The sequence below is a fragment of the Apostichopus japonicus genome, chromosome 17, assembly GCF_037975245.1.
Source record: "Apostichopus japonicus isolate 1M-3 chromosome 17, ASM3797524v1, whole genome shotgun sequence".
NCBI lineage: Eukaryota > Metazoa > Echinodermata > Holothuroidea > Aspidochirotida > Stichopodidae > Apostichopus > Apostichopus japonicus.
The window spans coordinates 30,638,104-30,654,496 of record NC_092577.1 but is presented as its reverse complement, the minus strand read 5'-3'; the positions used below and the strand labels follow the sequence as shown (position 1 = coordinate 30,654,496).

The 16,393-nt window shown below is 38.4% G+C and overlaps 1 protein-coding gene across 1 annotated transcript in view; it reads left to right on the top strand.

Annotated features, from left to right (window-relative positions):
• Nucleotides 1-16,393, top strand: part of LOC139955002 (protein tyrosine phosphatase type IVA 1-like) — a 34,652-nt gene that overhangs the window by 2,898 nt on the left and 15,361 nt on the right. The window contains exon 2 of the mRNA XM_071955099.1: nucleotides 3,327-4,095. Coding sequence (XP_071811200.1) covers nucleotides 3,967-4,095 — 129 coding nt within the window. The 5' untranslated portion in view covers nucleotides 3,327-3,966. The remainder of the gene's footprint in view (nucleotides 1-3,326; nucleotides 4,096-16,393) is intronic.

The window sequence follows — 16,393 nt, the reverse complement described above, 5'->3', positions numbered from 1 at the left end:
GAGTCAACTTTGAATCCCATTGTCTAGTATTATCTGCCAACAGCAAGTCAATACTTCAATGCCAGGTACTTGTCATGATAAAAACCATCAAAATTGATCACATCTTATGTTATATATAGAGTCCAAAAGTACTGATTTGAAAAGATTTCACATTGTCTTTTCTTGGGGGGGGGGTGGGAAGGTTGAACAGTCAACATTACCAATTGTTTCCTATAATCAATAAGACTTGCTACTTCTTTTCACAATGTCCCCCTTTCTTCTCTCTCTTTTCTACTTCTTTGGAGAGAGAGTGTCTAATATAACTGCAAGATATACACGTTAGCTGGCTGAAATCAATATTCAATGTTCGAGTAGTTTTTTGTTGAAACTGAATCGGCCATTCGTGTCGTTAGTTGCTTCCAGCTACTTCAGTTTCATTGGCAAAAGCACATTTAAAGCTGTTTAACCTTTTCGTGCAGTCGACACATTTCCCCCACCCCCCCTACCCTTCTTTTCTTTCCCATTTGTTATGGCAATTCTGCAAGCAGAAGTGAGGGATTGAGAGAGACAGAGAGAATGAAATGTTTGAGTTCAGACACTAACAAAGAGTGTGTGAATGGTGGCAGTAGTGACTGAGTGCCTTTCAACCGGTTGGCCTGGCACACGTCCTTAAAATCTGTTGACAGGGAAGTCTCCATTAAGCGTACGCAAGAACTCTCATTCTTTTAATCCATTAAGCACACTCGTCCAAACGTTCATCCTGCTAGGTGACTTGTGTGCATTGTCGAGAAGCCAAATTAAAACCGGGGTGAATCTTGCGTACGTACCCCCGGGCTGATTAACGTCAAAAGACTTGGTAGTTGATATACACTGTTTCCTCGTTTCAATTTTTCCCTGCTCTTTTCTTGGTTCACTGTTGTGTCTTTGTTCTGTTTGGTCGTAACTGTGGGCAAGTTGAACCTTCCACTCTTTACCGCATAAAGTACAGCGAGCTATACATTGGTATCATTGCAAGTGTGGTTAATATGAATATAGTGCGGTGAAGATACCCTCAACTTTCATTTTTGATAGCCCTGCGTTTCTAACCGGGGATGGTTATGGTAATTATTCAACCTTCTGTTCTAACCAGGGAACCAGCCTCCGACAGATGACTAAAATTTAAAAATTCTACAAGTTTGCAACCGACGTAAAGTTCAACTGACCTGTAGGCTGTAAAGTAATTATGCAGCACTGTACGGCATAGCCTGTGTGCTAGCTGTGTAGTACAATGCCTATGAGAGATCACAAAGCAAGGCAATACTAAGTTCTAACTTAAGCCAATGTTAGGTTAAGTGCCTTGGAAAGTATCCTTTGTTGGCTATAAACTTCAGCTGACAACAGAAAGTGGAAAACTGCAAGCTTGTGACAGAATCATGAAACCTATTTTGTCCCAATCAGTTTGAAACAAAAACATGACAAGACCCGTGCCCTGTCGTGTGTACTAAGGTACTGGAGTATGTCTTCTGATAGTATCACTGTACATGATACTAGCCTAGGCCAAATGTGGCATGAGATCAATGATCAGCACATGAATTTTGAGATAATGTTTTCTTCAAGACTTTCTCAAACGAAAAGGGTTATGCTCAGTTTTAAGCTCATGAACACCAACTGCCCACACAAAGCTGAACTTAAAATTGCATTGGTATGGATTGACAACAAAACCAAAAATTGGCCTTGTAACTTGCAATTGTTTAATTTCATCATGTCATTCGAAATACCTCAATAAAAACCTAATATCATATTTGTGGTAGTGCACTGTTGATTCATTGCATCAAAATACAGTAGTAAGAAAGACCATCGGGTTTACATTTCAATTGCATCGGGTTTACATTTGCAATGGCACCCAGTAACCATTTCCAAGAGAAATGTTTGCTATGAAAGGTTCTGTTTATTGTCGTGGCTTAGTAACGGACTAACGGTAGTGATAAACAGAAGTCTCAGGACTGACCCTCGAGTCGCTAGCCAAATGTCAACCATAACGCATGCATACTTGTTCAGGTTGCCCATTGATTCAAATTTTAATCGCTCAGAGGCAGATGATATCTGAGTCGATTTGTTGAGGCCTGAACAAAACATGTGTAGACATGAATGTTTCCATTGCTGTAGGAGTCAGTGCATATCGATAATGTTTATTTGTGACAACAATGTTGGTTGATACTGATGGCTCACGAGGCTTTATATTAAAACAAAAACAGCCTCAAATCAGATGTACAGCAACGGACATTTTGATAACTAGGATATTTTGAGGGGAATGCTGAAAATGATAAAGCCACAACTCTTGTCCAGGATGACAGTATGGTTTTAGGTATACTTGTGTTGTAAGTTTAAATTACACTATGAGTATAATATGCTTAGAGTGCCTGCACCAAACCAGGAAAGAAAAGAACAGCACAGTTGCTTCCTTGTCTGAGGTTGGTTTCAGATGTGTTGAATTGCTTTAGCATAAACATTTGAAAGCAACGCTATAGTATGAAATGTACATGATTGAAATGGGGGAAAGGTGGGGAAGGGGGGGGGAAGTATGATAGTATCATTGTTCAAGACAAACATTCACATGTATTGGAAACTTTGTCAATATAAAGATTTTAGCATTGGTATGGTTTGCTAAAGGTGTGGCATACAGTATGTATAGTGTGCTGATATTCAGCTACCTGCATTCCTCATTTCCTGTGTGGGCTGTCTGCTCAAGAGACCGTTGGACTTTGCTTAAAGCTACGTGCAGCTTAATATTTACATCCACCTTTCTCTCGCAGGCATCTTTCATGTTTAATGAAAGCAGTTTTAGGACTGACTTTGGGATTTTTGATAGCGATCACCCAGTAACCTTGAATAATGGTCACATCCTTTCAGGATGATCACACTCACAAAAAAAAAAAACTTAACAGTGGCAAATTCTCAGGCTGGAAAGATTGCAAGATCCGTAAGAATTCACAGAGTTGTTTGCTTCATAGACTACTCTTATGAGTTGTCTTCTTCTATGCATCAGTCGCTGCTTTAATTAGCAAAGAAACTTAAAGTAATGTAAAGGTGTTTGAATTACCGGTGCACATTAATCCAAATGCATCCATGGGATAAGCAACTAGGTTAACAATATCGTTATCACTAGATATTATTTCAACTTCCTGGAACCTGTGTTGTCAAGGCATCTCTTTCCCCCAGAGACCTTTGAAATTCTAACTCCTGGCCAAGTTTGCTTCCTTGTGAAGGATTAGGTTGCTATCCACCAACTCGACATTCGTACTGTAAATCTCTTTCCTGCTCGGTCTACATCGACTTGTAATTCTGTTTTTCTTGTTCTTGTCTCGCAGGCCTCTCTACTCACAAGATTGTCTTGGATGGCGTTGCTTGGAGCAGCTTCAGGGGAGTTCTGCAGAAGCCAGCACACATAAACTTCAGAACCAGAGTTTTGCTCCGTTCATATTCTGACTCTTGCATACAGCATTTTGTGCGATCTTTTTGAGTCGTAACTTTTGCAAGCAGACAACTTCCCCGTACTCAGTGAGATCACATGATCTTCAGAGCTGGGAAGACCTCACCTAGTGCAATCTTATCACTTATGTTTGTCGTCACTTTACTACCGCGGGGGCCACCGCCACAACAAACCGGTCCGGTCACGAATGGGTTAAGGCCACACTTCCCCAGTATTTCTCTAGTTTCCCTTCACCTTTAACCTTCCGGGGCTTTCTTAGTTGGTGCTTTTGCTACAAAAAATTAAAGGGGGGAAAAAATATTAGAAAAAAGGGGGAAAGAAAAGTGTGGGACCTATCAGATTCCTCTTACATTTTGTAAATATTTTGTAGGAAAAATATTTCCAAAAGAGGGAAATAATAGAAGAGAGGGAAATACAAAAAAAGGTACAAATTTAAAGGGAAAAATTGATGTACCATCTGAAATCGATTTTTTAATTCCACGTGGGTCGTTGAATTTTCAAAGGAAATCTCTACTTCAATGAGGATTACAGCAGAGAGCACAATGAGTTCTCGAGTACGACCAGCTCCCGTGGAGGTCAAGTACAAGCACATGAGGTTCTTGATCATCCATAACCCCGACAGCAACGGGCTACCAGAATTTATCGGGGTAAGTACATCCCTTGAAAGGGAGTTAAATGTTTAATGTTGGTCTGCAATTCGTGTACAAGGTTAGCATACTTGTGGAGGTCTCATGACAATCGTGCTGTACGATAGTAAATTGATGATAGGCGGTGTGTGGACACTTCCAGTATTCCTCTTGGCAGAAATCAGTAAGTTTTTCAAATTTTGAGGTTATTGGTCTCGTTTGGGGCATCAGTGCTTTCGTGGAAGGGATGACAACTGATTTACAATGATGCAGAGTGATATCAGAACAGTGATGCGCAAAGAATAATATGCATTGTTTGAATTCAGGGTTTTGCAAATGGACCTAAGTATTGTTCAGGGACGACGCAAGCTCCAAAAAAGGGTGCGTCTCGTACAAAGAGCTTGCGTTCTGATCGAACACCAATTGCAATTATTGTATGACCTATTTTATGTGGAGTGCCACATATATGTAACTAGTTGCAACCCTAAAGGAATAGATACTTTCTGACTCCGCAAATTTGAAAGGGAAGTAGCCGATTTAGCTTGTTTGCATATCATAACTGAAAGCTGACTGAGGCTTAAGCGACTAGTTGTGTTTTAATATTAATAGCTATTTTATCCCTGCTGTCCAAATGCAGCAAGTATGAGTCTGTGTTGTGGTATATATATGTACATATGTCACATGATATGTTTTAAACAGACTACTTGTCTTAAAGATGTCTGCACAATACCGAGTCTTTCAAAGCAATTTTGGAGTGAGGTTTTGCAAATTTCCAACCATGTCCAGTAAACCATCGTCATGTTGCAGTACTTGGAAAATGCATTCCATGTAGCACAATTGATATGGAATACAAATGACTTTTTGAATTATACGAAAGCAATTTTGGAGGGATAGAAAGCTTGTTCCATTGTCATCTCATTTGATATTGCGTTCATTCATTTCTGTTGTCTGTTAAATGTGTACAGTACACTGCTTTTAGTTTCTTTGTCCCTTTCCTTCATGGTGAATGTTCTACTATGTCATGTACATGGAAGGTGCCTAGAACATTTTCCTTGAACAACTATGAGCTGTATGTTTTCATACTTCAAGTATATGTATATATGTTGCATATTGTTGTGGGAATAAAAATAAAGATAAATAAATGAAATGAATGAAAAACAAACATGCCTGGCATTGCATATGTGTGCAGCATCTAGTAAAAGTCCCCTCGTCCAAACTTGACGATATCGGTACAGATTTATGCTGCAATCCACTGTGGCAAACTGGTACATCCACAATGTGGTCAGCAGAGACAAATTTGTCCTTCCTCTTCCTGTGGCTTCTTTGAAATCTTCAGGTTGTGGAAATGAGTTGCTAATAGAATCTTTGTTATCCGTTCTACGAGTTTTGACACTGTAAGTCACTTGCAATTAAATTTGATAAACATGCGACAAAGTCTGCAAGGGATGTGAAGCGTAAACAATTTGAAGAAAAAAAGGCAGTCCTTCAGTTTTGTAACTGAATAGGAAGGAATGATCGTAAATAAATTTGTGTATTCATGCTGCACAGTGCAAAGTATATCGAGTTGTTGGTTTGTGCTGAACTTTTAACATGTAGGCCTATAGTGCACTCACACTGTTGGTTTGTATTCATTTGTGAATGACCTTTCTCTCATACAGCATGCAAGTTTAAACTGGGTTGCAAACTGCTGTAGATGCAAAAACTGGTCATAACTTGCTACTACCATACAAGTGCAAAGTCATCGGTTATTATACCTAACAGTAGTAGGAACCATTGTATCTTTTATAATGGAAAAATTGAAAAGCCTTCAATAAAAAAATTTGAATGCTCAACAAATTTTTACCAGTTAATGTCTACAGTGCTTTGGAGGATGTAAGTACTGTACATACTCCACAGCAAATATTGTAAGTTGGTCTTCCATAAACTGCCACACAAATCTTTTCATAAAAATTGCACAAGTTTTTTTCAGCGTGGCGTCTAAGGTATAAATTTGAACTGTTAGGTCTGCATTCACTTTGTGTGTAGTGTGTAGTATGATCTAGCCTTTAAACATACAGAGCCTGCCTGACTTTACCCCTGAGCAAATTTATACTTAACCATAAAAATGTGGTTGACCTTTACCAGGAATGAAGGGTTGAAATAAGTGCTGCTAGTCCAACATCGGCTAGATTTTCTATGTAGCTCTTCAACCTTAGACAATGACACATAAAATAGCACAGAGCAAGCAAACCCAGTGTCAGAACCCCCTAACAAAGCATGTCTTTCAAGACCATCTTTGTTACCATGGTATTTACAACTTAAAATCTGTCTCATTGCATCACTTACTATGTCAATTGAGGTACACAGTTTATGTGTGTGTGTGTGTGTGTGTAAGTGTGCTCTGTCAGTACCGCAGGTGTACCAATTCTTTTTCTTGGAAGGATAGATCAAGCTTCAATATTTCAAAGCCAATGGGGGAGCGTGGTACTTGATTCAATATCCTGTTAGTGTCCTTTGTCTTGTCTGTACTGAATAGTGTGTGTATGTATACATTATACAATGTAGAAACTATTGTGCATGACATGTTGAAATACTCAAGCTTTATAACTATTACTGTATACTTTATAACTGTATAGTATATAGTATTACTATAGATTAGTGATTTTTAGCCAAGCTGTGCTCAGCTACTGCTGTAATGACAACAGACATAGAACTGATTCTATAAAAAATAAGGCAACTTAAAGACTAATCCAGTACTGTAAATCCTTCTGCAATATTTAATATTTTGTACAATCACCGTTGAAAGGCACTTATTGACAAGAAGGGAGGACTGAATGCAAACGAAAGGGTAATCTTCATTCTAAAGGGGATGATTATTAACCCACACAGCTTTTGACATTTCAAAAGGATCAGGATGCTTCTTTAAGGCATACATGGCCATACTGTAGATTTAGAAGAACTTGTTTGGGCATGGTTAAGAACTATTGCCACACATAAACCTGTACATTTCAATCAGACTCTACATGTTCATGTAAAATTTATGGTTTTAGTTTCAACTGTTGCACTGTAGTGCCTGTCATAATTAAGATGCAAGGCGCATTCCCCTCATGCGGCGTGAACGCTTGTCTTTATCATATTTTTACCATATGTGTACAAGTTTTGTAAAAATGACTGACATGGTCTCTTTTCATGAATCCAGAACACATTCATTCTTTACACACCAATATCTAATACAATCTCTTGGCATTCTGTTCTGGTCTTTGTGTGATGCACAATCTTCTGACCCAATTTTCAATCTCAATGTGTCTGACATTTGAAGGTTATGGCACTACAATACCATATTCTGATACTGTAGGAAAACATACATACTGTACATGTGCAGCCCAGCATAGCATAGCAAATTATTATTAGACTGTGTGTCCTTTGGAAACTGATTTCCATTGTCAATGAATTACGACACAAGTTGAAATCTTTCTGCTCAGATGAAAGATTGTGAGAAAGGTGGAGAAACGGTAGCATTATCAATATATTTTATACACACAGTGCACAGTGTAGACTTTGTAGGGCGGAGTATTTTATTTACATGTCGTGAACAAATGTTGGGAGATTTCACACATTGTAAATTATTACAGATTGGCACACATGATAGACAAATATGTATTGTAAGTGATCCTAACTTGTGCCAAGGTTACCTTTGAAGGCACATTCATGTAGAGTATTCAGTATTGGAGCTTCACCGGCATTTTTACGAATGCAGCATTCTGCGTCCGGGACGCAAAGTTTGTAGCCAGGGACGCAAAATCTTCAAATTGTTTGCGTCACGGCAGACAAACTTTTCTTGAGTAACAAACCCCACGTACATGTTTACTCAAAACTAGGCCTATGCAAACATAACAACACACATTTTTGAATGGAAAATCTTTTGTTCTTTTAAAAAAAAACCAAAGGAGTTGTGTATACCATATAGTAGTAAGCATTGCATGATGTCTAGGCCAGCAAATAAGTTACTGTAGCTACAGTAGTCAACGGCAGAATTACCGGCTTTGGAATTCGACAGTAATTTTGCTGTTGTGTATTAGTTAAAGGTTTCATAATATGTATTTTCTTTTCATGCATATTACATAGACCTATCAATAATATAGGCTTTTGTTGCACACAATCCAATGTGTTGTCAGGTTTCATTGTAGTTAAGTATTGTATCTGTATTCCTGTAGAGGTATTTTAAATATCATGTTTTAATGGAGGACTGCAGGGACGCAAGGTTTTCTGAGTGGACGCAAACATGTTTATGACGTTGCATCCCACGGACACACTCTTAAAATCCTAGTGACGATACTGTTCACATTGGTCAACTATTAGTTAATACTGTTGCAATTTAGTCATATCTTGTACTGGTTAATAGTGTTTGAATAAGCTTAACAAATTGTTGCAGGGTGGAAGTAGGTAATTAGTATGGTTATTAATTGAGTGTCGTATAACAATTGTCATTGAGCTAATAATTTTGTAGTTAAATATGAGAGTATTACTTGTTTCAATGGCTATTGCACACTTATAGCAATGAGGAAATACTGTCAGATATGTTTTCAGAATTTGAAAAGTGAACCAGCCCTGAACTTTAAACTGTACCAATTTCACAAAAAATAGCTGGTTCCAAAATCATGTCACACTTGTGACTTGTAACTTATCAAATTAGTTCTTTATATGCAAATGGCCCTGACCCATTGCCACAGTGTTTGTAATCTGTAGATGTGAGTTTTGTTTTTGTTCTCTATGCTGTTCTAGAATTTTTACTTATTGAAGATTGTGGTAATGCCATATGACTCGCCTGTTGCTGTCAAAGGACGAAGATACGAGGTCACAAGAGTTTACTCAGGGATATAGCTAACATTTCCTGCTCCACGTAAAAAGAGCCGACATACGCTACATATGGTGTAAAGTGTAAACCCAGACCGTACAGTTGAAATTAGGTGTAGCGAAATGAAACAGTTTCACGGAGCATTTATGAAACATGAACTGCAGTAATTACAATTGAAACTTCAGCCTGGGAACATTGGTGCGAACTTTCAACTTTGACATCTTGACAACATGGCTACAGTAGATCCATGTTTGCAGCAGTACGTCCGTGTTTGCTGCGATACGTCCGTTACTTCTGATGGGTAACCTTTGAGGTTCGCTTGATGGACAAAACAAAAAGTGCTATCTTAAAGATGAACGATAGTGATTTTTCACCATCGACGAAAAAATACGATTTTATTCATGAGTATTCTAGTTGGTTTCCATTTTACACATGTGAAAATTCAAGTCAATCCGATGTTGGGAAAGGCTTAAAAAAAATCCTAAACTCGTTCATTTTTTAAACAAAAATTGGGCTTTTCGCGAAAAGCGATATGATGATCACGTGATCTACAGTGACATGTGACGTCATTATGATGATAACAACGTGAGCTCTGCGTAGTGTACTTCAGCAGTGTGCACTTAGTGTGTAAGTTTAGTTGCAACCTACTCTATATTGGACTCGACAAACAACGTAAACCACTAGCAAAATCCAAGAAATTGCGTTGTAGGGGGATGCAACAGAACGAATGTGGACTCTACAATAAGTTTTTTTCAATTTTCCAAGCGGAAAATGTAGTGAGAGATATCGGAAACTCTGGATACGATTTGTGAGGAGAACCAGGAAAGACTTCATCGCACCAGGAGTTTCACATGGCAAGAATGTGAAAGTTTGTTCTGCCCACTTCACAGAAGATCATTCTCGGGCCCAATTGAAATTTGCGTGTGGCAAGGTCACTAAAGTAATAAAAGTTTGAAAGATTGATGCTTTTATGCCGCATTATTTATATATATCCCGATAAATGCAACAGTAAGTGTTGGAACTGGAAGACATGTCAGACGTGAACAACCTAATGACTATGTGAGGAGAGAATCCACGTGCAAATTTCAATTGGGGCATGGACGTCGCTTAGGCAGAGTTTTTTGGGCAGAGATGTGTTCATACCCTCCAAACCACTTTAAATGTAATACGAATAGGAAATGTGTGTATGCTCGAGCGAAACAAAACATCGTGTAAGTATTACTTACAGTAGCGCACACTGTCACTTATGTTTGCACAGTGTGAAAGTACCGTTTGCGGACCTAAGTGAAGTTGGGCTTGAATACGATTCCTCCTGAAGCCCAAACCACGAGGCATGCATGTGAATAAACGCCATAGGCATTGCATGTAGTGAGAAAATTGTTCGAGCTAGACTAACAACTGGATTGAGTTCGAATGCGGTTGTATTTTAAGCTCAATGAAACCTTTCTGTTGGATTTAATGACGCACGGAACAAGGAACGTTTATGTTTTACAGTAGGCCTAGTGCATACAAGCGAATCTACTTTGTTTAGAACTTTGGATTTTCTTTCGGATGTTATACTAATATACGTTTGAGACTATCATCACTATTGTTATTGTGCCAGTTTGGCTGGTAAGTGAGCACATTCATATATCACTCTGTATAAAACCCGCCAAAAACGTGATTTTGAGATTTACGTTACTTTGGGTCAGCTTGCGAGTTACCTCTTCAGATATTGGGAAATCGTTGCGAAATCGCCGCAAATTTCGTTAAAAAAAACTTGTAAACACGTGGTGAAGAAATCAAGAAACACTATGATATTCATTATCTATTTATGTCTTGAACATTACGCCGGAAAATAACAGTTATGCTGACACGAAATGCACGCACAGCTCCGTACTGAACAGTTCACAACAGAAAAAGATCATCACAGTGACGTCATTCACTGACCTGAGGGCTGTTCAAGGTCGTTGCAGTGTTTGCAAATTCCTAAATTACGGAGGCGAAAAAACGATGTTTTAATTCCCTTTTTTATAACTTTCCGGTGTGCTATTTGGAAAATTAAAAATATATGTTGCTTGGTAACATATAAACTACATTATATATGAAAATGAGAGATTTTTTTTCTGTCACTATCGTTCTACTTTAAACACAGTGCGCTAACAATGTGATTAGCTTCAACATTCAACTTCTGATTTGCCATGATCAGCCTTACATGTGCAGTAAACTGGCCTTGGAAGTATATATCCTGGGCAAAATGATTGTCCATGGTGTTACATTGATGTGTGTCTACAGCACTGTACCGAGCTGGAAATGTTTGCTAAACGGCTGTGGCGATGCATGCAGTATTGTAACTGTCCTAAATGTCAATCTAACCAACAGACATTGTTCATTCAATGTGTTATTTAGATATGTACTCAGAACTAGGCCTGTTTCATACAGTCTGTAAATTTTTGTTTCCTTCATAACTAACTGTACAATAATTAGCTAGACTTTGTTTGCTTTTCACTATCATGGGTACTTTCGCCCTAAGCGTTGAATGCATACATTTGATGTATTGACATGAAGCAAACAGTGTTCTGTATTGTTTCCAGGGAGTAGCTAATTGGACCAAGAAAGTTACCAGCAAGAGACCAGTACAAATGCCTGGAAAATCTGTTAGATTTGGTGTTGGAAGGTTGGTTGTTGGGGGAGTTTGGGGGGGGGCAGGGAAATATATCCAGCATTGCATAGCAAAATGCTGAATCCCAAATAGTCAAGATTGCTATGCAAGAGCAAATATGTACAGTAATTTACCCATCATGTAGAATCACAAAATGCTTTGCAAATGGGCATAATGCTACTGTATATATACCAAGGTAAAGATGCATAGCAGTGTTTTAACACAGAAGGTCCCATTGCTTTTGTGCATCTCAGTGGTTCTTAGTTTGATGAATTGAATTCCTAATTGCAGTAGTATTACCCTCGTAAAAACAGCCGCAATTGGTGACGAATTTTATGCAGATACCTGCTTCTCGAGATCTTATCTACTACAGTGTGATTGACAGTTAAGGTTATTTATGCTGGCAGACTACAGATGAATTAACCCAGTGTTCTACAGTAGTGTACAAGTAGTGTCCTATATCTTGGTGTCGGGAAGTGTGGCTGTAACTAGGGAACGAGAAAATATCCCTGCACTGACTTTTCCTCAATAATGTCATCATCGTAACTGTTGATATCGTTTCATTGATACTTTATAGTAGTAAACCTCCTTTTTGGCCATGTAGACCCTTCATTCCTCCATCAAGGAGATTATCGTCAGTGATGTCATCATTGTAGATGTTCCTTGATAATCTTTTTAATTCTGTTTTGCGTTGAATCCTGGTACGTTTGAAATGACTAACTGTCTAATGCAGTGACTGGTTGGATACATCAAGTCCCGGCTGTTCAATAACTAATTCACTGCAGTTTATCTATTAGGGATGTTTACCCTTACAGGAAGTCTTTCATTTTCGAATAGGTTTCAAAGTACAGCACACATATATATATACTTGGTTATGCCAGATACTGCATAATATTTTTTCAACAGGCTGTGTACATACATTAGCCGAGGAATGGAATCGGTAGTTGAGCAAATATTGTTTCTTTGTTGAACCAGGGTGGTCATATACATTACACATTTTTTTGTGACATTTTAAAAATTTCACAGCTGGATTACAATGTCTGTTATCAATTTATTGAACATTTCCAAGGATCACATACATGGATGAATCCATGCATTAACTTCCTTGTTGGTATAGTGATACCATGTTGCATGGATGGTCGATAACAGTTTTGTAAGAGTCCTCCTGTTCAGTTTCATACAGGATTGTGTAATATTATATAAATCTCTTGCTGCTACTTTTTTTCAGCATTACTCCCCATTCTCTCCTACCCCCCACCCCCACTTCTGAAACGAAAAAAGATCAGCATCATTCAGCGTCAAGACCACTGTCCACACTACAGTATCTGTGGATTGGTGCACAGTACTCTTATTCAAGTCAAAGGCATTACACAAACGATCATCTGAGGCCTGCTTAAATATGACAGAGATCTTTCAGAAGAACAAATCCCCCCAAACGGATGAGAAAGATCTTGTTCCATCTGGGAAAGATGTCCTATTTGAAAAGTTGTATGTTTGAAGCAGTCATTTTATTAATCTGTGATGTCATAGTACCACTAGGATCTGGGACCTGTAATATTTTCTGTTTTTTCTTTTCACATTTGGGAGGTGATATATACAGCGTATGTGTGCAGTATTGACCCTTGTAACCAATGCCAGGTAATGGTCATGCAGGGAGCTTGATATTTTCGATTTGGCATTTGCAAACCCGTCTCCATTACAGGAAATAAACATTGCCGAAAAAAAAAGCAGAAAAAAATCATATCGAATTGAAGCTCGATGATGTCATAGTTAGACTTGATCAAGTCTTTTGGACTTATATACATGTAAAAGAAACATTTTAAATCTGTGGTATCTCCCGAACGGAATGAGATATTTCGTAACTGTCTTTGGGGAAGTCGTTCATTGCCGTTTTCTCTATCACATAGACCAATATTGATGGTTGGGTTTGGGGTTTAACCGTAAACATGTTTGTTTGTGGTTGCTTTCTAAGAAAGCCTTATAGCTGAATATTTCTTTAAACTGGTTTTCCCTTCCACAAATTAACTTTTGACTGTAAAGCAAGATTAATGCACCTGTCCATTGGGAAGCAAGCTGCTTTTGAGGAACTGGGTAACCTTTGGATAACCTTGTGAATAGAATTTTGTTTTTATGAACTTTGATGATCAGGAAACTCTAAAATCAACCTTGCTTTCACAAGTTGCTTAGTTGTGACTGGTATTTTAACATTCAGCACTTGTACATATATCTCAATAGTTAATATATGTGTGCAGTGGTGCAGTATCAGCATTACAGTTCGTTACTATACAACCACATCACTCTTGTGCCAATTTCTGTAGCATTTATATTGTGTCATTGAAATTCACACAGCGTCTGGTACATGTTATGTATATGTCTGGGTAATTCAATTGTGTTGTAGGCACACACATTCCTGCCTCTGAGGTACCCATTATCATCATCTGTCTGTCTCAGAGATTGCACTGTTAACCAATGCTACTGTAATGTGGACAAAACCAAGGAACTGATTGTGGACTTTAGGCGTAACAAAAATACAAAGGACCCTCTGATCATAAATGGTTCTGCTGTAGAGCAGGTGCACACATTTAAATTATTAGGCACATTCATTATGGAAAATTTGTCTTGGAATGAAAATTCACATGAAATATTGAAGAAGGGACGTCAGAGACTATTCTTTTTACGGACTCTTAAATCTTATGGTGTTAGTGATTTTATTTTAGTGAATTTCTATCGTGCAATTATAGAGAGTATTTTAACTACAAACATTTTAGTCTGGTTTAGTCGTGTGAGTCAGAGGGATCTAGGGAAACTTCAGTCAGTTATCAGGAGTGCTGAGCGTATAATTGGCACTAGTCTACCGTCCCTCCATTCACTATATCAGGAGCGAGCACTGAGGCGTGTAGACTGTATTATGAAAGATCATTCCCACCCAGCATTTGTGCATTTCAATTTCCTTCCCTCAGGAAATAGATTACTAGCTTTTAGAGGTTCGAAGCGTTTTACCAACAGTTTTTATCCATCTGCAGTGAAGATTTTCAACGCGCATCATAGTCGCTAACTTATTTATCACTCCCTGTATCTTATGTCTTATTTGTTCTGAATTCTGTTTTATTGACTTAGCGCTCTGTTTATCGTACAAGTATACATTTTATGGTTCTTGCCGTACATATTTCTTATCATTCGTACTGTTTTACATCGTCACTTTTATCGCAATGTTTTTATACCATTGTCGATAGCCTACCGGTATTTATTACTCATGCAATATCACTTTTATATGTGTTTCATCGCTTTGCGTTTCAATTTCATGTCTGTTTTAGAGCTCTTGTGTTTTGAACAATTTCCATTGTATTTTTATGCATGTGGCTGAATAAACCATCTATCTATCTATCTATCTATCTGTACACATGTTTACTGACTAGTGTTCAACTGCCTTTGTGCTCAGCAAAAGGCCACAGACTGGATTAAACCAGTTCAAGCCAATTTACTCTGCCCAGATAATCTACAAAAGGTACTACTACACAAAGTATATAATGAGTTTCCCAGTATTTCAGCACTCACAACACACACACACAAGCATGCATGCATGCATGCAGCACACAATCAAGGTCTCACGGCTGCCTGCCTGTCAAGACAATTTAGTGGTGGTACCACTGTACTGTGACTATGAACAGTGTACATACATACACACAATATTCAGTGAATCTGAAGCATTTAAGAACTGTTTACAGTACCTCACTCTTGAGTGATACACACCCTGGCAACTGGTGTGACTCAGTGAATGAATGACTGAAGATCAATCCCAACTGTATTGTACAATGTACAATACACAAATCAGTCCTAACAGGAAGAGAGAGAGAGAGAGGGGCGGGGGGGGGGGGGGGGGTTAGTTTGCATTCCCTTGTGTTCAGACTCTGACCTATACCAGCGTTGAATAAATATATATAATAATAGGTGGCATTTACATACTGTGGTAACAAACCTAGAACAGACCAAAATGTCACTAGGAGTGGAAGTCTCTCAGGATGGAATTGTGTGCACACATCTGTGAAACTAAATAAGAGAGTGGAATGGGCAAAAGAACGGTTGACTTTGGTCTACTTTTGATTTAATAAAAAAAATGGCTGTTTATTTTCAAATTCAATTTGTTAGATAGCAGTTTAAGTTAAGTTATCAAGGTTTCGATTTCTGAGATTCCAGAAGATAAAGTCCTCATCTTGTGGTCCTCCTTTGGGTAAGAAGTAGTACAGACAAAGATACTCTTTTCTCAGAGGGTTAGGGTAATTTTTTTGGTCATTCATTAGCACAGTGAAGTGTTAGCTCAGTGTTAGCTATAGTGTTAGCTCAGTGGTTAACCCAGTGCCTTTCAATCATAAGGTCCCCGGTTCGAGTCACTCCCAGATTAATGTATGTCGTCCAGTTACAGAGTTGTCGACAATTCATAATCATGGACGTTGAATGTGAATCTAAGTGACTGACTTCCTTCAGCTTGCTGCTTTAATAAGCCAATGATGGCTTCTTTGCAAGTTCCTGCTTGTAGTAGGATGTAAAATACATACAGTGGCTTTTACTGAATCCACTTGCGATGCCATAATGAGCACAGATTGATCGATGGAAAAATAACAGAATTTAGGGAGAATAATGGCGGTGACCTTTGTGTACTTTATTCTAACAATACAGAGAACAACTTAGCACACTGTAGGCTTGTAAAGCGTACAGTATTTGAGCAGTATGTAGCAACAGCGTACACATTGTATAGTTGGATATTTAAGCTGCTTTGTTTACTTTGTTGCTATTGTGTGTGAACCAACAGGCAAGCAGACACAGACAACAGGCCCTCAGACTAATCA